The 21,346-nt window shown below is 41.9% G+C and overlaps 2 protein-coding genes across 4 annotated transcripts; one reads left to right on the forward strand and one right to left on the reverse strand.

The window, feature by feature from the left end:
* Positions 1–5,058: 5,058 nt before the first annotated feature.
* oxa1l (OXA1L mitochondrial inner membrane protein) lies at positions 5,059–11,222 on the forward strand. 2 transcript variants are annotated; one of them, XM_063469911.1, is made up of 11 exons: positions 5,059–5,195; positions 6,287–6,421; positions 6,912–7,007; positions 7,099–7,375; positions 7,533–7,676; positions 7,770–7,855; positions 8,582–8,746; positions 8,848–8,952; positions 9,047–9,209; positions 9,353–9,433; positions 10,990–11,222. In XM_063469911.1, the coding sequence occupies exons 1-11, from the start codon at positions 5,085–5,087 to the stop codon at positions 11,109–11,111; spliced, it is 1,485 nt and encodes a 494-aa protein (XP_063325981.1). In that variant the 5' UTR covers positions 5,059–5,084; the 3' UTR covers positions 11,112–11,222. The 2 variants fall into 2 exon arrangements, with proteins under 2 accessions (XP_063325981.1, XP_063325982.1); XM_063469912.1 differs by having other exon boundaries at positions 6,290–6,421.
* Positions 11,223–11,289: 67 nt separating this feature from the next.
* Positions 11,290–19,515, reverse strand: slc7a7 (solute carrier family 7 member 7). Of its 2 annotated transcripts, XM_063469909.1 has the most exons (11): positions 19,278–19,515; positions 18,799–18,854; positions 17,320–17,944; positions 15,035–15,160; positions 14,489–14,633; positions 13,481–13,604; positions 13,294–13,397; positions 13,103–13,199; positions 12,855–13,004; positions 12,015–12,198; positions 11,290–11,909 (listed from the first exon to the last, which is right to left on the reverse strand). In XM_063469909.1, exons 3-11 carry the CDS (start codon positions 17,810–17,812, stop codon positions 11,836–11,838), a joined length of 1,497 nt encoding a protein of 498 aa, XP_063325979.1. In that variant the 5' UTR covers positions 17,813–17,944; positions 18,799–18,854; positions 19,278–19,515; the 3' UTR covers positions 11,290–11,835. The 2 variants fall into 2 exon arrangements, with proteins under 2 accessions (XP_063325979.1, XP_063325980.1); XM_063469910.1 differs by lacking the exon at positions 19,278–19,515 and having other exon boundaries at positions 18,744–18,802.
* Positions 19,516–21,346: the final 1,831 nt, after the last annotated feature.

Here is a 21,346-nt window from a genome sequence, read left to right on the forward strand (position 1 = left end):
GTGGCCAGTTGGGCGGGTAATTAAAGTAATCCCCAGCGATGATGGCAAGATACGCACGGCTGAGATTGACATAAAAGGAGTTAAATATATTCGCCCCATGACTAAACTCATCACTCTTCCAAAAATGCCAGAGGACTGAAGGGGTGCATATTATCCAGCAGGTTCATTTGTGTTCTGCAAATTCACTTAGTGAATTTGGGGGCGGCTGTGCAAATTCCCTGCTGACTTGGCCTCAGGATGCCTAGAGGCAAGAATCAAGCGAACCCAAAGGGAATGAGCGCACATCACGCAGAGGGAGAGTGAGAGACAAAAGGCACAGCGGCAGAGCATGGCAATTGTAATGCAGTTTTGTGTGATTCCGTGTGCGTTAATAAGCCTACAACCATGCTTATAGTCACATATTCTGCATCTGCTACAACTATAAGTTCATATCTGGCTGCATCACATTTGGGTTAAATATGGCAAGCTCTGATGTAACCAATTCTTCTGTGAAGCATAATTAAAGACAGTGAACAAAACTCCTGGACTGCTGCAGTCTTTCTGACCGAAGACTTAGGCCAGACTTGTATACCCAGCACCTCCAATATATATATTCTACAACTATGATTCATCTTTTTATTACTTTCTGTTGCTTCCCAGCAGTTACAAGAACGATAGGCTTAATTCTTTTATTTAGGCTATCAGTGTTTCTCACAGATTTATTGCTTTATTTTATTTTTTATTTTTTATTGTACTACCTTTGGATCTTTATAAAACACAGCTTTGTAAAATGTTGCCCTTTGTAGAGGGATGGTACAGTCAAGGTACTTCTCATCAAGTTCAGCTAAAATAAGACAAATCATTATGGGCTTCGTGGCTCGTGGCTCAGGAGTTGGCAGTTCGTCTTGTAATCGGAAGGTTGCCGGTTCGAGCCCCGGCTCCGCCAGTCTCAGTCGTTGTGTCCTTGGGCAAGACACTTCACCCGTTGCCTACTGGTGGTGGTCAGAGGGCTCGCTGGCGCCAGTGTCCGGCAGCCTCGCCTCTGTCAGTGCGCCCCAGGGCAGCTGTGGCTACAATGTAGCTTACCAGTGTGAATGGGTGGATGACTGATTGTGTAAAGCGCTTTTGGGGTCCTTAGGGACTAAGCGCTATACAAATTAGAGATGGACCGATCCGATATTACGTATCGGTATCGGTCTGATACTGACCTAAATTACTGGATCGGATATCGGGGAGAAATAAAAAATGTAATCCGATCCATTAAATATCAAAAAAGCACCTCACAAAACTTGCCACATGGAGTAACTCTGCTCGTAACCGTAGCATGTCGGAGCAGTATGCCTCACGTGATAGAGCGGCTGTGTGTATTTGGAGCCTCGCTACCAAACCAGCATTTCATCTCCGAGGAAGTTATCCCAGAGAGAAGTAAAGCAAGTGTGTAAGTTAATCTCTGAATGTTTGTAAAGCATTCCCATGTTAAGCTTAACAACCGATATATGGAGCGACTGCCTCTCTCTCTCCCCCTACCTCTCCTGCTGCTACTTCAATCGATGATCAGCTGATCGGCTTTTCTGTCGCGACTCCATCTCTCTTCTTTGTTTTTGGCCCACTTTGCACCAGAAAGAGGAAACCAGCGGCTGAACAACAGCAGCACGTTTAAGCTTGATAAGCTGTTGTTATAATTTATTTAATATTACTTTGTACACCAGGATCTTTTTCTATGTAGCTGACGGCTGGTAACTGTGCAGGGGCGGATCTAGCAAAGCTTAGCCAGGGGGGCCGATAGGGCATTAACAGGGAAAAGGGGGCACAAAGACATACTTTTCTTTCTTATTCTCATTTAAAATATCTAGCTTTTAATAAATAATTATCCGAATCTTATACCCAAAGTTTTAATCTGATGTAAAATGTATAGAAGTCCATTACTGTATATAGTAACTGTTAAGTCTAAGCTATAGTACTTTTTCATTTGGGAAGATACCATCTGTGAATTCTGTTGAAGAAAGATGTTGAATCTATTTAATTATTCTTGAAAAATAATTGATTTCTGTGCATTTTTTTTCACCCTGCATCAAATTAAAGTTGATTACGTCGATTAAGCATCGTGAGGTGGAGGGTGGGGGGTGGTTCCCTATTTTTTTTTGCTGGGAGTTTGCAACCCTATTAGTTAGGTTGCTTAATATTTCTGCTAAGTACTCTTTGAAATACCAGAATAGGGAGGATGGAGTAGGTTTAAGTTAGGCTTTAAGTTAGGTAAGGTTTATTAGATTGATCAGTGTTGCTGAACTATGAAATATTTTGGGCGCAGTGTATTTTTTACATACAGGTATAACAGAATAGCTTTAGTGTTGTTGTTTATTTAAACTTGAGTATGAACTTATACAAAATGCAGCAAGATATTAAAAAAACAGTTTTATTGATTAAAAAACACACTATATCGGATTCATATCGGTATCGTCGGATATCCAAATTTATGATATCGGTATCGGTATCGGACATAAAAAAGTGGTATCGTGCCATCTCTAATACAAATACAGGCCATTTACCAAATACAGCTCGCGATAAAAGAACAGCACATGACATATTACGTAGTGTCATTATTTATTCAACGAAAATTAAAATGTATGTGCAAAAACTAAGTGCACCCCATTATTCTGTAGCTTGTAGAACCACCTTTACCCACAATAACTTGAAGTAATAATTTGTTGTATTACTTCAGTCTCTCACTTCATTGTGGAGAAATTTTGGCAAACTCTTCTTTACACTTTGCAGTCAGTTCAGTGAGGTTTGATTCATTAATTTATGCAGAGCTCTCTTCGGGTCCTGCTATAGCATTTCAGTCGTGATTTGATTCTTTTCTGTTTCAGTCATTCATTCAGTCATTCTGATGCTGTGCAACTGCTTAGGATGATTGCCCTATTACATGACACAATTTTCAGCCAAGCTTTAACTGTTGGACAAATGGCCTCATATTTGACTCTAGAATGATAGTGACTGCAAGGTGCCCAGGTCCTGTGGCTGTGAAACAAGCCCAAATAATCACCCTTCCACCACCGGGCTGACAGTTAGTATGAGGTGTTTGTGCTGATATGCTGTGTTTCACTATCTCGAAACGTGACACTGTGCATTATAGCCAAATGTCTGCACTTTGGCGTCACCTGTTCAAAGGACATTGTTACAGAAGTCTTGTGCTTTATTTTGAGACAAACCTAAGCTAGGCTCCATGTTCTTCTTAGAGGGAAAAGGCTTTCTCCTGCTAACCCTTTGAAACAAGCCAAACTTGTTCATTCTTTTTCTAAGTTTACTGTTGTAAAATTAGCATTTAACATGCTAACTGAAGCCTTTAGAGTCTAAAATGTAGCTCTTGGGTTTTTTGCAGTTTCTCTGAGCACGTTGCAGTCTGACTTTGATTGAATTTCCTGGCACATTCACTCCTGGCAACTTTCTTGAAGGACTTCACATTTTTTGGAAATGCCCTTATAACTCTTCCAAGACTGGTAGGCAGCAACAACTGCTTTTTAAGTTTTTGGAGATCGCTGCTGATATCTTTTTTACTTGGCATTGTGTTAACACACCTGAATGCCCCAGATTAGAATTTGTGCTTTTATAGAGATGCTTACCACACATGCTGCTAAACAGTTAATCAAGTGTATTTCATTAAAGCACCTGGCTGCTACTTATTGTCTTAATTCCTATGGAAGTAGTAAAGGTGTACCTAGTACCTAAGCAGTACACATTACTTCTGCATTGTGGCTAATTTTTGATGAATAAATAATGACATGCTGTCATATGTCATGTTTTGTTGTTTATCTGACCAATCCAAATGTATGCATCCTGATGCATGAAACTTTATAAGTGACAGACGGTGGACTTTCTTTTTACCATGACTACACCACCACCTACTGAAAGACTCTATGAATTAATGCTTTGTTTGTGGAGTGATGGGCCTTACTTGTGTGATTTCATTATTCTGTATTTATACTTAAATGTATGTGTTTTTAAAAATGGTAATAATACCATTAAGACCGTCAAATTACTTTTAAATCAGTTCAACAGGACATGAAAGAACAAGTCACTAGTGACGAGAACAAGTAAAGTTTTTTGGGTGTGCAGTTGGTTATTTTTTAGTTTTGGTTTTCTTTCTATTTTTCTTATGGCTTTTTTAGCCATAAGTTTCATAAGATTTAAAAAAAAAAACACTTTTATTTGTTTCATGTCTTCATCATTACTTCATTATTTTATCATATTACATTCTTAATTTTAGTGCATTTTTTTGGTTGAAGATCAAATTACAGCAACTTTCTGTAAAAGCTTTATGAATAACACTAAGTGATTTTCATTCAGGTTTCAGTTTACTTGTTATGAAAATCCTTCCTCTTCACGTTTCTTCATCTCAGTTTGTTCAGTATATTTTTACAGATGGGTAAAGGGTAAAGGAGCCACAGAAAGTGCTTAGACCATTTCACCTGTTAAAGAAAGGTGTGGTAGATCTATTTGATCATCAGTAACACAAAGTCAAAAGATGTCTCTCACCCATTGCTGTGACGCTTCAAACTGTGATTAGATGTAACCTAGCCCTATGCTTTAGTATTTGTATTATTATTATTTTATTCACTGTTTTCGAACTCCGGGCCTATTATCCTATTATCATACTATACTATCGTACTATTATTATTATTAGTACTAGTAGTAGTAGTAGTAGTAGTATTACAATAAATTTAGCCTTATTTATTTATTAGAAATTTATTCATTTATTCATATGTTTATTGATTGCTTTTTGTTTGTTTGTTTGTTTGTTTTTGTCTTATTTTTCTGAACATCAAGACAATATTTTTTAGTGCTTCATTTTTTGAACTGCTGCTGGATCCTGAAGTCGCTCCAAACTGAACCAAGCCAAAACCATTTAGTAAATTTACTGTGATAATTAAGGCCATGAGTTTTTGTTTTTTGGGGGGTTTTTTGTAATTATGCAAACAAACAGATAAACAAACCTCCTTAGTAGAAATACCGTACATGGTGTTTTTGTATATAAGCGAAGTATGTTGCAGTTCTGTTGCAGAATTGACTCTTCGCGCTTTCCGTAGCAGGTTGTCTGTCATGTCAGTATGGCTGCCATCAGGAGCGGGTTGACTCCGGGCTGCTTAACAAGATGTTTCCTAAGACAGACAGGCAAACCAAGCCGAGGCGGCCATCCTCTCTCAGACATCTGGAACCACGTAGGTCTTCTTCACAGTTTCGTGTTCGGCACTTTGTCTGTGCGTCTGAAGCAAAGACACAAATCGCTTTTTCTCCACGGCAAGCTAGCTAGCCGGCTAGCATCATGTCTCTTGTGTGACTTTGACAGTAACAGGCTCTCCAGCAAAGACAAGAAAGACAAGACTCGCTGCTATTCGGGGTAACTGTAAACCAGCAGGATTTAAACCAGAAAACACAGACAGGTCAGCTAGAAACACTGAAATACGGACTTAGCAGGAGTTTATCTGATGTTATTGAAACTACATGATTCTACATCGGTGTGACTTCCAGTCTGTCAAGAGGCTGCCAGTCTATAAGGAACCACTAGTTTTCTCTTTGAGTTAAAGTCGTGTAGAGGTTTTTATTAAATTAGATTAATGTCATTTAAATTCTGCCTAATTTAAATAGCCCATGTCCTGCAAGAATCACCTCTAGAGGTCAGTATAGGTTTAGCTTGAGCTACATGTGTTTTAGGTCTAAAAGAGTAGATTTGAGTTTTCCAAAAGCTCATACAAATGCAATCATACATACAACTGCAAAGATTTACCAGTTCATTTAAAAATAATCGGATCTGCATTAGTTTATGTGCCAAACAGTTATAGAAGTCAGTTTAATTTGTGCATCATAACACTGCTGAAGTTATTATTGATGCTGCAGTAAATATAAAGAAAATACTTTTTGGTGGAGAAAAATTTATATCCTATGATATTCCATCTTCACCAAAAGTATACTTTAACTGCATTTTATGTTGTGATTATTAAAAGTGCAGCCAAACTAGAAAGCAGCTCTAAAACAATAGTAGCTTATATTATTTTGTGTTGCAGAACTGTTTCCTGAACTGAAAAAACAATTTTCTGTAATTACTGTTCACCAAAACAAAAACCAAAATGAGAAACAGAAATTTCTCCTAAAATTATAAAGGCATCTTCTTGCTTGGTAAATGATGTTAAGGATTAATAAAATCCTTATTTATTTGTTACTTTTCTGGTGCTTCTTCTCTGTGTTGAATAAAGGTTGTTATGCAGTTAGTGTATCAGACCAACAGGTCTTTGTCCTCCTTCTGTCCACACAGCAGTTAATCCAGAGGTCACGTCTCCACACAGTGTTTGAGTGCCGCAGCCCTGCCACCAGGGCTCTGCTGGGCCGCAGACACCATGACAAGTTCCTCTGGGTGAACGCTGTGGCCGTCAGACACAACAGCTCACAGGTGGGTCTCCACACAGGTTATGTAGTCACTATAGTTAGATCATTGCCATTCTTTAACTTCTACATTTTCTACATATTGAAGTGAGTGTGATGAGTTTGACTTATAGATACTTTCTTAAGCTTCTTCTAGCTCCTTGCTTTCTAATATAAACATTAGTTATGACCAGATTTATCTAGTCATAACTCACTTTGTCAAATTTCAGATGTTTTTTTTACTCAGTACTACTTAGTTCATCATTCAGGTGTGATAAAATCTAAAAATCTTAATTAGTTTAAATTTGCCTGATTTCCTCTTTCAGTTTATCTTTTCCACAATACATTTGGTGTATCAGACTCTAACCAGTTACACATTAGGAGCTGTTGTATTTTTAAGTACTTAAGTCAACTGGATCCAGTTTATAGAAACACTGAAATTGAACTCAAGCTCCTGTTAGGTTACAGTATTACATTTCTACTTAACTCATGTGCAGAGTTTATCTTGACATTCACAGATCCCGCCTGATGGTGGATCCATTGCAGCTCCAGTAATAGAAACTTTAAACAGTCCTCCAGTCCTGGAGTCCGTCACACAGACAATCACTGAACAGGTGAGACTGAATCCAGACTCAGTCTTCTGCATCCCTCAGGTACCTGATCACTTCAATCATTTGGTGCTTTTGTCATTTTTAATAATTTTAGATCCATGCTGGGACGGTTTCCAGTGTGTTACCAGCAGCAGAGAGCTCTGCTCTTCCTCTCGTGTCTGCTGACCCCGCTCCTGTTTTAACACAGCCGGTCTTTGAGCAGGTGGCTGATGCTGCACCGACTGCAGTGGAGGTCCTACAGGCCGTTGCTGGAGAGCCTCGTTTAGCAGAGCTTGGACTAGCTGGTCACACGCCAGTGGGGCTGATCCAGAATATGTTAGAGTTCATTCACATGGATCTGGGTTTGCCCTGGTGGGGAGCCATTGTTGTGGGTAAGCATGCCTTAACACTTCTTATCTGTCAGTATAGTGTGGCACTTTAGGCCACCCAAACACAGGCTGGGTTTATATTTTCCTGGAGTTTTCTTTAAGAAGCGCCTTGTTTTTAATTTCCTGTGTCTATTCTCATCCTCTGCTTTCCTTCCTGCAGCGACCGTGTTGGCTCGCTTGGCTGTGTTTCCCGTCATAGTGAAGGGCCAGCGAGAGGCGGCGAAGCTGAACAACGTGCTGCCCGAGATGACCAAACTGACCAACAGGATGAATGAGGCCAAGCAGAGCGGAAACAAATTTGAATGTAAATGTTCTCTCCTCTTCTTCATGGCCTTGTTATCACACTTCAGATGTTCAGCTGATCCTAAACTGCTGCTGCTGTCTCTGTCTGTCACAGTTTCCAAAGCGTACTCTGACCTGAACCTGTTCCAGAAGAAACATGACGTGAATCCTCTTCGTGGCTTCCTGATTCCTTTGGTGCAGGTCAGTTATTCTCAGCTTTCTGTTTTATTGGCATGTTTAAGAATGTTTCAGGCAGACTGATTAAACAAACATTACACTTCAGCTTTGTACTTGCTTATGTGGAGCTCACAGCTATTACAGTATAAGCAAAGGTGGAATTTAGATTTTTAGGTGCATTTATGATTAACAAGAGGTTATTTTTAGTTCATCTGTCTGGATGACCTGATACATCACTGTTGTTCTAGTTTTTATTGAGGAATTCTTATTTTTTGACTGAAAATTGAACTGAAAATGCAGTTTGTAGGTGAGATTTTGGTGTCTAGCTTTTTGCCATGGCAGGTTTTGTTGAAAGTGTTTTATTTAGACATCACAAACACAGCCATGTGTCACCTAACACAACAGCTGAGACAGCTAATGTGCTCAAAGCTATTTTACAGCTCATGTGGAAGATTTGTGATGATCCTGGAGGTCAACAGTGGTTGGAGTGACCACCAAAAGTTTGCCTGTCAAGGCGATATGCTGCACTTTTTCCTGTTACTGAAAGCCAGGAGCTGCCACACTGACATGCAGAGATTGCACCTCTGCACGGCTGTTAAATTAGTGATGAATGTATGTGTGCCTTTGCAGAGATGCTAGTTTTTATCATCGTCTTTGCTTTTTTGTTTCGTCGTGTTGTGATTGTTTTTGCTGGAGCTTTGTTTTTCCCATTTTTCTCTTTGGTCTCACTCATCTCCCTACAACCCTCAGACACCTGTCTTCATCTCCTTCTTCATCGCCCTGAGAAAGATGGCCTATCTACCAGTGCCCAGCATGCAGACAGGAGGCGCGCTGTGGTTTGCAGACCTGACGGCATCAGATCCTTTCTATATTCTGCCTTTGGCGGTCACTGGAACGATGTTCTTCATCCTGGAGGTGAACTCAGATCTCTGATTTCCCAAAAGAAACACAGCAACAAAAAGAGAGTGATGGTAAAAAATTACTGACCCACTTCATCACCATCTTTTTTTCCTCAGCTGGGTGCAGAGTCTGGGATTGACAACCCCAACCTGCGAGCCATGAAGACAGTGTTCAGGATCATGCCTTTAGTCATCTTCCCTCTCACCATCAACTTCCCCACGGTCAGTGAATCATTGGCTCACATCTGTTATTGTTCTCGTAACAAAACATCACTGAAACATCTCTTTATTTTTTTTTTCTTTGTACAAACTTCAGGCAGTCTTTACCTACTGGCTGACCTCAAACTGCTTCTCCCTGTGTCAAGTGGCTCTGCTCAGACACCCCTTAATCAGAAAAAAGTTGAAGATCCCTGAAAGGATCAAGCACCCGGCCTCCGCTCTGCCACAGAGCGACGGATTGATCGAAAGCATGAAAAAGGGTCGGTGTCACGAGCATAAATCTGTAGATAAAGAGAGTAGGACTATAAATCTAGTTGTAGTTTGATTTACTCAACAAACAGCACTTTGTTTCAACTCTGATTGTTTCCGTGTTTGTCCGTGTTGGAACTGGTTTGGTCCGCAGGTTGGAAGAATGCTCAGCTGGCCCACCAGCTGGAAGAGCGTGAGCGAAGAATAAAAAATCATCTGGACCTCGCTGCCAAAGGTCAGTCCCAGTCTTCAGCTCATCCACAGAGACCTTTTGGTCCCTGTCAGAGTTTTTCTCCCCCTCACAGAAAAATGACTCACTTTATGTAGAGGGAGGGAGAAAAAAAAACTTTATTTGAAATGGTTGCTCATTTATATAAACTCTGACCCAAGTACATTTTGTCGTCTTGCCCTCCATCTTACAGACTGACACCAGACACAGTCAGTTTAGCGGAGTAGAATTCACTCGCTTTTATTTTGAAGGTTTATTCACTGCTGACCAGCTTCCTGACCCTTCCTGTCAGTAAGCTGCCCTGTTAGGCGGTCTGCTGTAGTCCTCGTTCTGTTATGGAGCAGGTGGAGAACGGATTCATGTGCTGAAAAGCTGCAGGGTTAGAGCTGATTGTTGTGTGTATTTGTTCCTAAGTAGGCCTCATTGTATTTGTAGGAGAACACGTGTTATTATTTAAAAGCTGTTTAAAAAAAAAAAAGAAAGAAAGAAATGGCCCACCTTTGATGCACCAGGAACATGTGCCCTTAACCTACTGAACAGTGCGACATAGAATTTATTTCTGTGGGAATTGTCCGGGCAGTTATTCAGTGGCTACTTCAGTACTACCTGCTTTATAAGGAATTTACTGCATCTTAAAAGCTTAGCAGAAAGATTTAAGATCCTTAAAAGCGACAGGTTTTAATAAAGGATTGGGAAGTATAAAAAAACGTAATTTTTTTTAACTCTTGTAATCACTAGTGTTAAATAAATTAGCGTTTGAAGAGTTAAATACAGATTTTTGAGTCAGAAACTTGACTTTTGCAGAATTTAAGAGTTCTCTGATCCAGTGAGCACCTTACTGCTGGATGGTATGTAAATTTAGCAGGAAAGTGATATTTCAAGAAATATATTAATAAATACTAATATGGACATTTTATATTCAAAAGATCAGACATTTTTTGGCAAACGTTTTCTGATTTTTAGATTAGATTTTTAGTTCATTTCCTCACCTCCTCTCCTTACATCTTACTTCCTTTCATCAGAGATATGACTGGAGGAGGCGATGAAGAGACATGAAGAAGGTGGAGTGGAGGCAACAATGTAGTGCTTTATTTAATGTTGAGGAAGTGTCCAGGTGAACTTAAGTGTTCATGACAACTTAATAAATGTCAGGAGTCACAATGACAGCAGTGCACGGGAACTATTTTTATTTTCCACACACAGGTGTGAAGGACAGAGGTTGATCATGCAGTTGATCATCATTGTAGCATCCTGTCTCCTGCACACAGCAAGCATAAAAACACTCTAAGGACAGGATACACCTGTGTGTCCGTGTTTACAGCTGTTCCAGCAAACCACCTCTATCCTCCAGATATATTTTAGGAATTGAAACATTCCTCAAGATGGCTACTGAGATTAATTTCTAGGTCACAAGCAGGACGAGACTCCGTACGTGTTTGTCTTTACACCTCCTAAACACTCGGTGGAGCTGTTTGATTTGCTGCTGTTCCGCTGCCGGTCTTTTATCACTTGATGTCACCGTGGTTTATCTAAGAGTAGTCCCATTTCATTTCTCCCTGCAGGTCCACTGAGACAGACTTTTACCCACAATCCTCTTGAGCAGAAGCCTCCCATTGCAGCAGCATCAGCTAAAGACAAGTCTGCTGGAAGCAGGGCGAGACCATGGAAGGACACTATTGGATAACTCCAACCAGCTGTCAGCGTCGCAGTAATGATGAATTGTGTACATATTTATGGATAGAAGAGAGGTTGGGGGTATGAATATGTGTTCTAATAAAAATGTAAACTGCCTCAACACAACCTTATTTTATGTCTGCTTATTTCAACAAAACAAACGAGTGTCTTCATGTTGTCAACGAGTAATTTTATTATAAATACATGTTTGCAGCTACACTTTTTCAAACTGTTTCACACTTGTTTAAAAATAGCCCTTCAGTAGTCTCTGACATTATAAAACTTCATGAACGTTCATCCACCTGAGTGAGTGTGGAGTCACAGTCTCATCTGTTCTGTTTCTGTGTGCAAATGATGATAAAAACACGATCAGCAGCTCTCTCAGTTCCAAAGATGCAGCCTGCTGGCAACAACTGGCCACCTTCAAGTAAAATCAAAAAAGGTTTTGCATTTAGGTCATTTCAAACAAACTACTTGTGTTGACATAATTAAATACAGTCCGAAGTCACGCTTGGCTTCAGGGAAATGCTGCCTATGAGCAGCATCATTAACACATTCTTTAACATCATCACGGGGTGGTGGCTGACGGGTCTGAAAACTGGATCCCGCCTTAAGCCCAAATGTTTGGTCCACTGAGGTCTCGTGACAGCGGCGGCTAGCAAAGATTCAGGCTGAGCTGAGAGTCTGTTGTTTGTGCGTGACCAGCCGCCAGCAGGGCGTTAAAACGAGCCTCTCTACTCGAGCTTGTCGATGTCCATCTCAGTCAGGACAGAGAAGCACACTTTCTGAATCCCCATGCCACATTTAGCTAAAAGAGACAGGAAGGAGGTTAGAACGCAGGATTTAGGTAAAGCATTTACACTTTGATGATCAGAATAATGCAGAAAAACATCTGGATTCTTCCAAATCTTACCGATGAGCCTTCGCAGCCACAGCGGTCTTTTCTGAGCCGGGGTGTAGCAGCAGAGGAAGTAGACAGGCACTCCCGACAGGGCGATGCCGATGCCGATCAGGGAGTTGATGGTGTCACTGTACAGAGGCACCACCACCAGGAAGATGGTGAGGATGCAGAAAACAATGGGGTAGAACAAACTGAGCTGTGGAAGGAAAAGAGAGAGAGAGCTGGGTGAGATGATGGGATGAATTACTGCCTCACAAATTCATTTCGTCAGCGTGATTAAGTGAAACATGCTGGATCATAAAGCCTGTTCCAGTTTATCGACTGCTGTACTCAATACAGGGTCATAAATTACAAAATGCACATGTTGTTCTTAATAGGACTTAAAACAAGCGATAAAGGTTGTAGACCCATCGGGAGAGAGTTTACGGAGGTCATAAATTGAGAGAGAAGAACCACAGGTTTTTAAAAGACATCAATATAATCAGCCCAACCAATGGAGTCGCCCCCTGCTGACCAGTAGAAAGAATGCAGGTTGAAGAACATTCACACCTGCGATGCTTTTCTAACCTGGAGGCTGCCTCCTTTTTGTTATACAGCCTGTGAGTACACAGTGACCAGTCTGAGCATGTATGCAGTTCAAAAATTAAATGATGAGTTCAGGAGTTACTCAGATTCCTGAGTGTTTCACTCCGGCTTTTATTTCCTGAGCTGCAGTGAAGATTTTCTAATAAAAAGTGGAGATTTTATATTTTCACACTGGCTTCACTTTTCTATCTCAGCAGCACCATCAGTATACTATTGTCTGTTTACAGGTAACACTGCACATACATCTGAAACATTTAATTTAAATACCTTTAAAGGCCTCTTTCTGTCCGGCTGCTTCCATCGCAGATATAGTTGCCCCAGGATGGACAAACCAACAAAGAACCAGTAGCTGAAGCTGTAGTAGTTGATCAGCCTGAAGACATCTTCTACACAGAGGTATATGAGAGCCATGACGCCCTGCAGGAAAGTACGGGAATCATGGTGAGTAAGGGTGAGGGCAAAAAAAGCATGGCACTAAAATAAAACAATTAGATAACAAAGAAAAAACAACTGACGTTGAAGAGCAGGGCGGGGACGGGAGTGTAGCGGTTGACGTGGATCATGCACAGGAAGTCGGGCAGGTGGCCCTCCCTGGAGCCCACGAAGAACAGCCTTTTGAGACACAAAATAAAGCGATGATGAGGATCGGTTTATTTTGACTGGTTTTAATGACCTCCCAAAGTAGCCTAAAGAACGATAGCGATACCTGGAGGCAGCCAGGATGGAGGCATTGAGTCCTCCAAAGCAGGAAAGAGCCACAGCCAGAGGAATGGTCCAGTTCATCACACCAAACACCTGATCTGCAAATGTCTGCAGAGGGAAAACTCTTCAACAAAAGCTACATCTCGTACATGTCAAGCCTACATCATTCAGTGTGGATCAGAGGAACTTACCACAGCCACAGCATCACTGTCTAAGATCGCAGGAATTGGGAGGATAGTGTAGTAGGCCACGTTGGTGAGAATATAGATCACAGTCACAATAGGCATGGAAATAGCGATGGCCAGAGGCAGGTTTCTGTAGATCAGAGAGAAACAGCAGAGGGCAGCAAAAGAGATCAGACGGGTTCTTATAGAGAGAAAAGATCCAGAGTTTTGTCAGGAGGATATTAACTGATAAGGAGCAGGAGTTTTTCACTTAATCTGTCTGTGAACTCTGGGAAAGGCTTTTGATCTAATCACGTGTGTGGCCTTGCTTTTATGTGATCAGCGTTTGACTGTGTGAATCAAAGAATAAGCCTGAAACACACACATGAGAATACTTCAGAGCCTCTCCTCCCATTTTCACTCCCTTTGCTTTTCATCTCTGTGTTTTGTTTGGTACTCAGACAAGAGGAAGCCGTAGCAGTCCAAGCTACCTCTACTTTTTGTCATGCACTGATCATTTACTTTAGTTTTATAGCCTTAAACTAGCCATTAAAAGCATTAACTCATGAGTTAAATATTCATAATAAGGTAACAGAGCAGCGAAGCCAAAAGTGTAGTTTTCTCTTTTTTGCAAAAACACATGAGTCGCCCCCTACTGGTCATTAGAGGCTATATCTTTGGGACAAAGTGACACAAATCACTTTGGGGTTCTGTCAAAAAGGCCATTGGGTGTAAAGAGAAAAACCTGTCACATTTGAACCTGTTTGTTAATGTCTCAAGTCTAAAAAGCCCATTACCATCACTGAAACTTATTCAGAAATTTGAGTCCAAAGTCCAAATTTTGAGATAATAACTTCAAATTTTGACTTATGCATGACAAAAAAAATTTTCATTGGCAGAAATGAGATTCCATACTCCGGTGTCTAGGAATGGAATTATACATTTGAAACCAAAGTAATTTAATTCCCATATGATGGGATGATTTAATGCTCATAGTGGCAAATGGTTCATGTGACATCATGCGTATTAACTCACTTCTCTGGGTTCTTGATCTCCTCTGTGACAAAGTTGAGGGTGTCCCATCCAGAGTAGGAGAACAGAGCCGAATACAGAGCCAGAGCGATGGCTCCTGGATCTCGAGATGAGCCATCAAATAGCCCCTCGAAGTTCTGAGTGTGACCTAGAAAGAAGTAACACCATAGCACTGTGTGAGCATCATGTAGTTAACCTAATTAAACTCCTACACTCCACATAACAATCTTATCTGATTGTTCTTTAACAGTTTTATATTAGTTATAACAGCAGATAAGATTTTTATGGACAGGATCAGTAATGAGTACAGCAGATTGACAGCTCAGGTAAAGAGGCGAGGTAGAGATGGTGATGGACAAAGGATGTTAAAGGTGGAGCTGCCAGGCAGGAGGATTGCAGAGTGTTGATGTGACAGAGGAGGATGACAGAGACAGGTTAAATGGAGGCATTGTATCTGCTGTGGAGACCCCTAAAGGGAGCAGACGAAGGAAGAAGAAGAAAAACAAGAAAAAGGAAAAATGTGTGTGAGTTGATGATGTGTTTGAGCACCTTGTCCGATCTTCACCAGGCCGGTGATGATGACGGCGATGAGAGCAATAACTTTGGCGTAGGTGAAGAAGTCCTGGACTCGGGTGCCCCACTTAACATAAGCGCAGTTGACAAAGGTCAGCAAACCTGAAGGCGAGGGAGCAAAACACAAGCATGAACACACACATGTATCATTCAAACACAGACTCGCACAGCAACAGGTCGTAAACATTTGCTCTTTAAACTGTGTGTGTGTGTGTGTGTGTGTGTGTGTGTGTGTGTGTGTGTGTGTGTGTGTGTGTGTGTGTGTGTGTGTGTGTGTGTGTGTGTGTGTGTGTGTGTGTGTGTGCGCGCGCCAGCGTGTTTCCATGTGAGAGAGCGGCTGATTTAAGGAAGCACTGCTGCTGACTCAAGCAGACCGGATAGTTGTTTGTCAGACAAGGAAACAGCTGAGTGCAGCACATAACATGCGCATACTGAAATACACACATGTACGGTCATGGAAGTGAGACCAAGTCTGAAAGCTTGAAAGAAGAAATAATTAAACAAGCACCGATCTGTTCTGATGAGCTCGTATGTTTCGGCCTGAGGTTGGAGATTTGTCACGATTGGCACTTATTGACCTACAAACTCTGATCCTGAAAAATAAAGTGGTCTCTGCTACATTCTTCCCTATTGCCCTCCTTCACCTTGATCAGCATTAATGGTGTTGGAAAACATGTTTTTCTGCTCCTCACTGTCACTTATCTCTCTCCCTCTCTCGCTCTCTCACTCCGGCTCCTTATCAGTAAGGGACCGCCTAGTTCACGGGACATCGTATAAATCACTAACTCCATTGATAGCGTGCAATACTCAGTTTTGCAAAAGCGAATCTTTTTATTAATGAAGGTTAATGAATTGCTGTAGTTCAGTTTAGTGTGTTTACTCGCCACGCTAAACAAGATGTGCAGACAAGAGACCAAAACAGGAATGCATCATCTTCCACCACACTGACAGCTAGAGGATAATAACAGGATGCCTGTTCAAACACAACAGAGCGCAATGCCTCAGATGGAGGCGATCAGGGATGAGTGATGGAGGAGGAGGCTGTGCCGCCCAGAGGTGGAGGTGTGAAGTTAGAGGTTTGAGATCAGGTGTAAGAAACAGGCAGACCAGTGATAAAGAGATACTGAAGACTGCTTAGCTGTTGGCAGACGATGACCTTGAGTACAGGTTGGGTGGACTTTACACCTGAGTTCACTCGGTGTCTGAAACAAGCTGCTTTAACTGCCTTTAAGAAAACGTGCTTCTGATAACCGCCCCTCACAAACAAAATGTTTGAACAGTACGTGGATGTGGACTGAGCTGAGTGTATCTGAAATGACCATATTAAAGATGTCACCTCTCACTTGGACATCACAGAGAACCAAGAATAGATAAAAACTGCACACACAATGGCCTCATAATTCAAAATTTGGACATGTTTTATAGAAGCGTGGCCCATGCATCAGAGGGATTTCATTACAGCAGCTACATTTACATTTACTACACTGCCTTCACTTAAAAGGAAGCAGTGTTGTTTAGGAGCTTCACTCGTGTGTTGAGCTATCAGAGGAGAGGCTTGTCAGGTCAGAGTGTCCCTGCAGCGAGGACTTTACCTCATAGCTACCAGCTCTCTCTGTCGTCCTCTGCTTACTGGTGCGTGGCACAAAAGTGCGTGTGTGTGTGTGTGTGTGTGCGTGCGTGCGTGCGTGCGTGTGTGTGTGTGTGTGCACGCACGCATTCAAGCGTGTGTGTGTTGCACGCCCGCCTTTTAGGTGGGTCGATGGATTTAAAGAGGACATATATTTATTATCGGGGCTTATCTGTAAGATATTAACAAGTTTTCTCTGCGCCTTTGACTCAGTGTGCAGTTGCGTAGTCTTTATCTCGTGGTAGATTTGATCTTTCTACATTTACAGGAAAAAAAAGAAAAAGGAAAAGCTGTGATTCATGTCCACGTGTGATGAGCCCACACCAGGTTTTCCAAAGCCACTGCTCTGAGATTGAGTAAAAAGTGGCTTTTCCTCCCACTTAATCGTCCTAATGGGTGAACAAGATTTTAGGGTGGATCAGTTCCTCTTTAATCAGATGTCAGTGAGTGTTTCTGCTGTAGACCTGCTGACTCTAACTGATTGTCACCATTTTTCACTTCTCTAGTCTCTGCAGCTCACGTGATCTGTCATAGATGTGAAACCACGGCTGTAACACAGACGGCATTATTGACACTGGATATCACTCACGCACTCACGCACTGACTCATCTTCAGTCTCCAGATGTGTACTTACATATGCAAGCAGCAGCCAGCAGCCTGTTGGCCAGGTACGGGGCTATGCAGGTGGGGAAGATGGGCTGCACCATGTAGTTGGAGAACGTGATGGCAATAACGGCCTGGCTGGTTGGCTCGATGATCAGCAGCGAAGTCCACAAGCGGATGAAGGCCATGAAACCCCCGAAGGCCTCCAGGATGTAGGCATAAGAGGCCCCGGACTTGGTGATGGTGGTCCCCAGCTCGGCGTAGCACAGGGCGCCGAACACGGAGAAGATCCCGCCGATGGTCCACACCACCAGGGAGAGACCATAAGAAGCGCTGTGGATGAGGACGCCCTTGGGCGAGACGAAGATCCCCGAGCCGATCATGTTCCCCACGATCAAGCATACTCCGTTCACGAGGGAGATCTCCTTCTTGAGCTTCATGGACTCCTGCGAGTCATCTGACTTCTCTGACGGGGGGCCGCCGTTGGACGGCTCTTCTGTCGGGATGAGGCTGTGAGAAGCCATTGTTCGAGTTTGGTGGTTTTAATTTATTTTAAAAAGAAAAACAGTCACAAAATAAGAGGGTTTGTTTGGCCTTGCTGTATGACGAAGATTGGAAAATTCCTCCTCGAGCTATCTTCGTTTATCTCCCGCCATCTGTGAAGGCAACACACAGGGGTCATATCAGCGATGTTGTCACAACTCAGACACACAGCAAATACTCGCGTCGTCCCGATCCGGTCACACAAAAACACACTCGCATGCCACAGGCACTAATGTCAGAACAAACATGCAGAAAACACAACGCACAACGAGTGTGGACACGGTTGGATTCGAGAGCAGGATTTGGGGATTGGAGGGCCATTAGGCCGCACACCAAATGGCCTTTTAAGGTTGAGTGTATTTACAGAGAGACGGGGAGGGGAGCAAACACGTTGCGTGCCTCAGACACCGGCTTCTCGCTGGTAACCACAAGCGGAGAAAGAATCACTGACTAAGACTCACACTTAGACTCCCAGATCCACCTACGCCGGCATATGCAGAGTTTCAGTGTCAGCACAGCGACCACAGGTCACATGTTTTCCAAAGTTCATTATCGTCAGCATGTGTGCAATTTGATGATGATGCAGACACGTTAGGCAGCAGGTTCAATAATCCAGCTTTACACAATGAGCTGCACAAAGACACCGAGGCAAATTCTCACTTCTCTTTAAATATCATCGTGTAGTTATTTACAGTATTTACACTTTGATCATTCAGGCTTCTGGCTTTTTCATAAAGTCAGCGCATATAAAGAAGTATACGTCAGGTGTAGAGGTACACGGAGAAGCATAAATGCAAGATATCGATCCAAAGATCGTAAACTGGATACAGCTCGTAAGTAATAAGGAACTGAGATACAGGAGAGACTCAAGCATGGAAAGCATGATATGAACACACACAGACACAGACTCACAGAAGTATGAAGCTTTTATGAGGAGAATGTAAGAGCGGCTGTGAAGTTCAGATACCTCGGGGCAGCAGCAGCAGGAGGAGATCAGCAGCACGTGTCTTGATGAAGGAGTCACTGCAAAGAAGGAGGACAGCAGATTGGACGTGAAGCATGCCGGAGACGCTCAGAGGCAAAGCTCTTGCAGACAGAAAGTACAAGGTTCAAAAGCTGCTGATAAGTAGGCCTCTTTTTGAGCTACTTAAGGTCACATCCTGGATACAGAAAGTCCTGTTGTTTACGCAACTGGACACAAGTAACAGTTCAGCTCTTTTTGATTAATGAAGAAGCGATAATAAAGAGTATCATTATGTTTTCAAGGCAGCTGTGGAAACATCTGAAACACATCAGAGGGTTTCTAATTAGTCATTTCTTCCATGAAAAAGATCTCAGATCACTCATTCGTAAAAGCAGCCAGGCATGATAAAACGACTCTCCTGAATTAACACTTCTACTTAAATCATTAGGAAACACAAGCAGCTGTTTGGGGGACACACTCACCCTCTCCAGAGGCTCCTCGGCTCCTCTCTGCTCCTCTCGGGGTCCTCTAAATCACTGCAGCACAGTCTGATCACAAATACTGTATTATTTCAAAATCCACTCTCTGTTCTGTTATTTCATTGTCCTGCCTCCCTGTCACAGTCGTAAATAAACCACTTCATGCGCCTTCCTCGTCTCTCTCTGCTGTGCTGCTGCTCTGTTTCCTCTTGTTCTGCTTTGCTCTGACCCTCCTCGGTTGATGCGTTTGAGGTGTTGTGCACTTCTGGTTCCCAACGACGCTTTTAATCGACCGAGGAAACGAGTTTAAGGCGAGAGTGGGAGGGCTTTAGTTCACCCCAGCATTGTTTTCCTATGAGTGAAACCTACGGGTGTGTGATTCAATTATCTCGCCCATCACACAGGTGTTATCTGCACTATCGTCCGCAGCGGGGCTGCAGCCTTACCTGCTCTTCTCTGATCAGTGTGACAGTGGAAATAAAAGGAGGACAGAGGGTTTTTCCACGATTACTATTTGGCAATTGCAGCTGGAGACAGTTTGATAATATAATACTGTTAGACACTTTAGGGCTCATCCATACAATGGTCGTAATTATCCACTCATGTAAGACTAGCCTGCGTTTTTTTTCCTTCACTTTAAGTACGTACCATTACAGTATTGTGATGTTGTTTATAACACAGGCAATATTGTAATAAAACAGTTATACTGGTTTATAAAACTGAGGGAAATAGCGGAACTTAGCTGATGCTCTGCGTGTCTGTGTGAGGCTTAAATATACATTTAATTAAGAGTAGTGTCAGTGTTGCTGATAGCAACAAGTAATTCATACGTTTCTGTGTTTCTGCTGTTTGATGGCTGACCAAACACAAGCTATGGCGCCCTCTTGTGGATATGAAATAAACTGAATGGTGATAAATTATCAGTTTCTAGTGATCTCGGTTTGATTCTGAATGAAATGAAGATGATTTAAAAGAGAAAGATCCGAGAGAAAAAAAAACATCAAGCGCACGTGAAAACCTTCAACCAGTAGGTCATTTTTACCTTTCTTCCTTTGTTGTTTGCTTTGTTTGCTTAATGGGACAGTTTACTCATGATTCTCCCCAAAGTGTGCGTTGGGTCCACCTGGTGGGCTATGGAGGTACTACAGGTAGGCTGCTACAGGTCAGTTACAAGAAATAAAGTCTCTAAAGTAAAAGGGTTTGCAGTTAACATAAAAATAAATGTATAAGTAAAAACAACATAAATTTTGTGTTTTTATTTTCATTATGCATTTTTGTTTTTTCTATTTTGTCTTTTGTCTGACCCATTTTCTGATCTCTGTTATATCTAATTAACAGGCAAACACTTAACCTGGAGATGTAAGAGCCAGGTCACTGCAGACAAACTGTTAATTAAGAATCAGCCTCAACAATCAAATCACCAGATGCTCAAAATGAACTCACAGAAGATCCAAATACTTCATCTTTGTTCCTGTGTGTCGGTCACAGTTATGATGTAAAACTGTGCGGCTCTGTTTGTGAGGAAATGTCTGATGTGGCCATCAGCGAATACTTACAGAGCGTAACTAGAACATTTTGACCAAAAAAGAGACAAAACAAACAAAACTCCTGTCCCACTAATACAACCTGGGGAACAAAAAATGATTTAAAAAGTTAAAAATACGTGACTCATATCGCAAATTTTTACGGCTATTATTGTCCCGATTCAAAAATCAAATCGCTAATTAATAATCAGCCTTTGTTTTGTTTTGTTTTTAAGGCTTTATCCAAGGATGTTTCGCTTGAATGGCAGCTTTAATTAATCAGATCAAATTAATTACTGGCAACTGTGAAGTAATCAACTTCTTTGTCTTTTAAAACGATGCTAATTCCTCATTGCTCCAAGGCTAAACAGGTTTAAACGCTGACCTTTGACCCCTTGAGAAACTTTTGTCCTTTTTCCCTGGAGATGATTGATGCCCACAGAGGGTTGATTAAAGCTCACTGATGAGTGTGATGAGGCGTGATTAAAGCCTGTAAACACATCCAGCATCACACCTGTTGGATTTTATATTCACTTCTGTCTAAATGGC

Source organism: Pelmatolapia mariae, linkage group LG3_W, assembly GCF_036321145.2.
Source record: "Pelmatolapia mariae isolate MD_Pm_ZW linkage group LG3_W, Pm_UMD_F_2, whole genome shotgun sequence".
Classification (NCBI taxonomy): domain Eukaryota; kingdom Metazoa; phylum Chordata; class Actinopteri; order Cichliformes; family Cichlidae; genus Pelmatolapia; species Pelmatolapia mariae.

Excerpts from the sequence above, each read along its gene's own strand:
- oxa1l (XM_063469911.1), top strand. The coding sequence starts at position 5,085 with ATGGCTGCCATCAGGAGCGGGTTGACTCCGGGCTGCTTAACAAGATGT. Across the intron at positions 7,376-7,532 it reads GTGGGGAGCCATTGTTGTGG|CGACCGTGTTGGCTCGCTTG; the intron begins GTAAGCATGCCT and ends TCCTTCCTGCAG. Across the intron at positions 7,856-8,581 it reads TCCTGATTCCTTTGGTGCAG|ACACCTGTCTTCATCTCCTT; the intron begins GTCAGTTATTCT and ends TACAACCCTCAG.
- slc7a7 (XM_063469909.1), bottom strand. The coding sequence starts at position 17,812 with ATGGCTTCTCACAGCCTCATCCCGACAGAAGAGCCGTCCAACGGCGGC. Across the intron at positions 13,398-13,480 it reads ACAGTGATGCTGTGGCTGTG|ACATTTGCAGATCAGGTGTT; the intron begins GTAAGTTCCTCT and ends TTCCCTCTGCAG. Across the intron at positions 13,200-13,293 it reads TCCATCCTGGCTGCCTCCAG|GCTGTTCTTCGTGGGCTCCA; the intron begins GTATCGCTATCG and ends GTGTCTCAAAAG.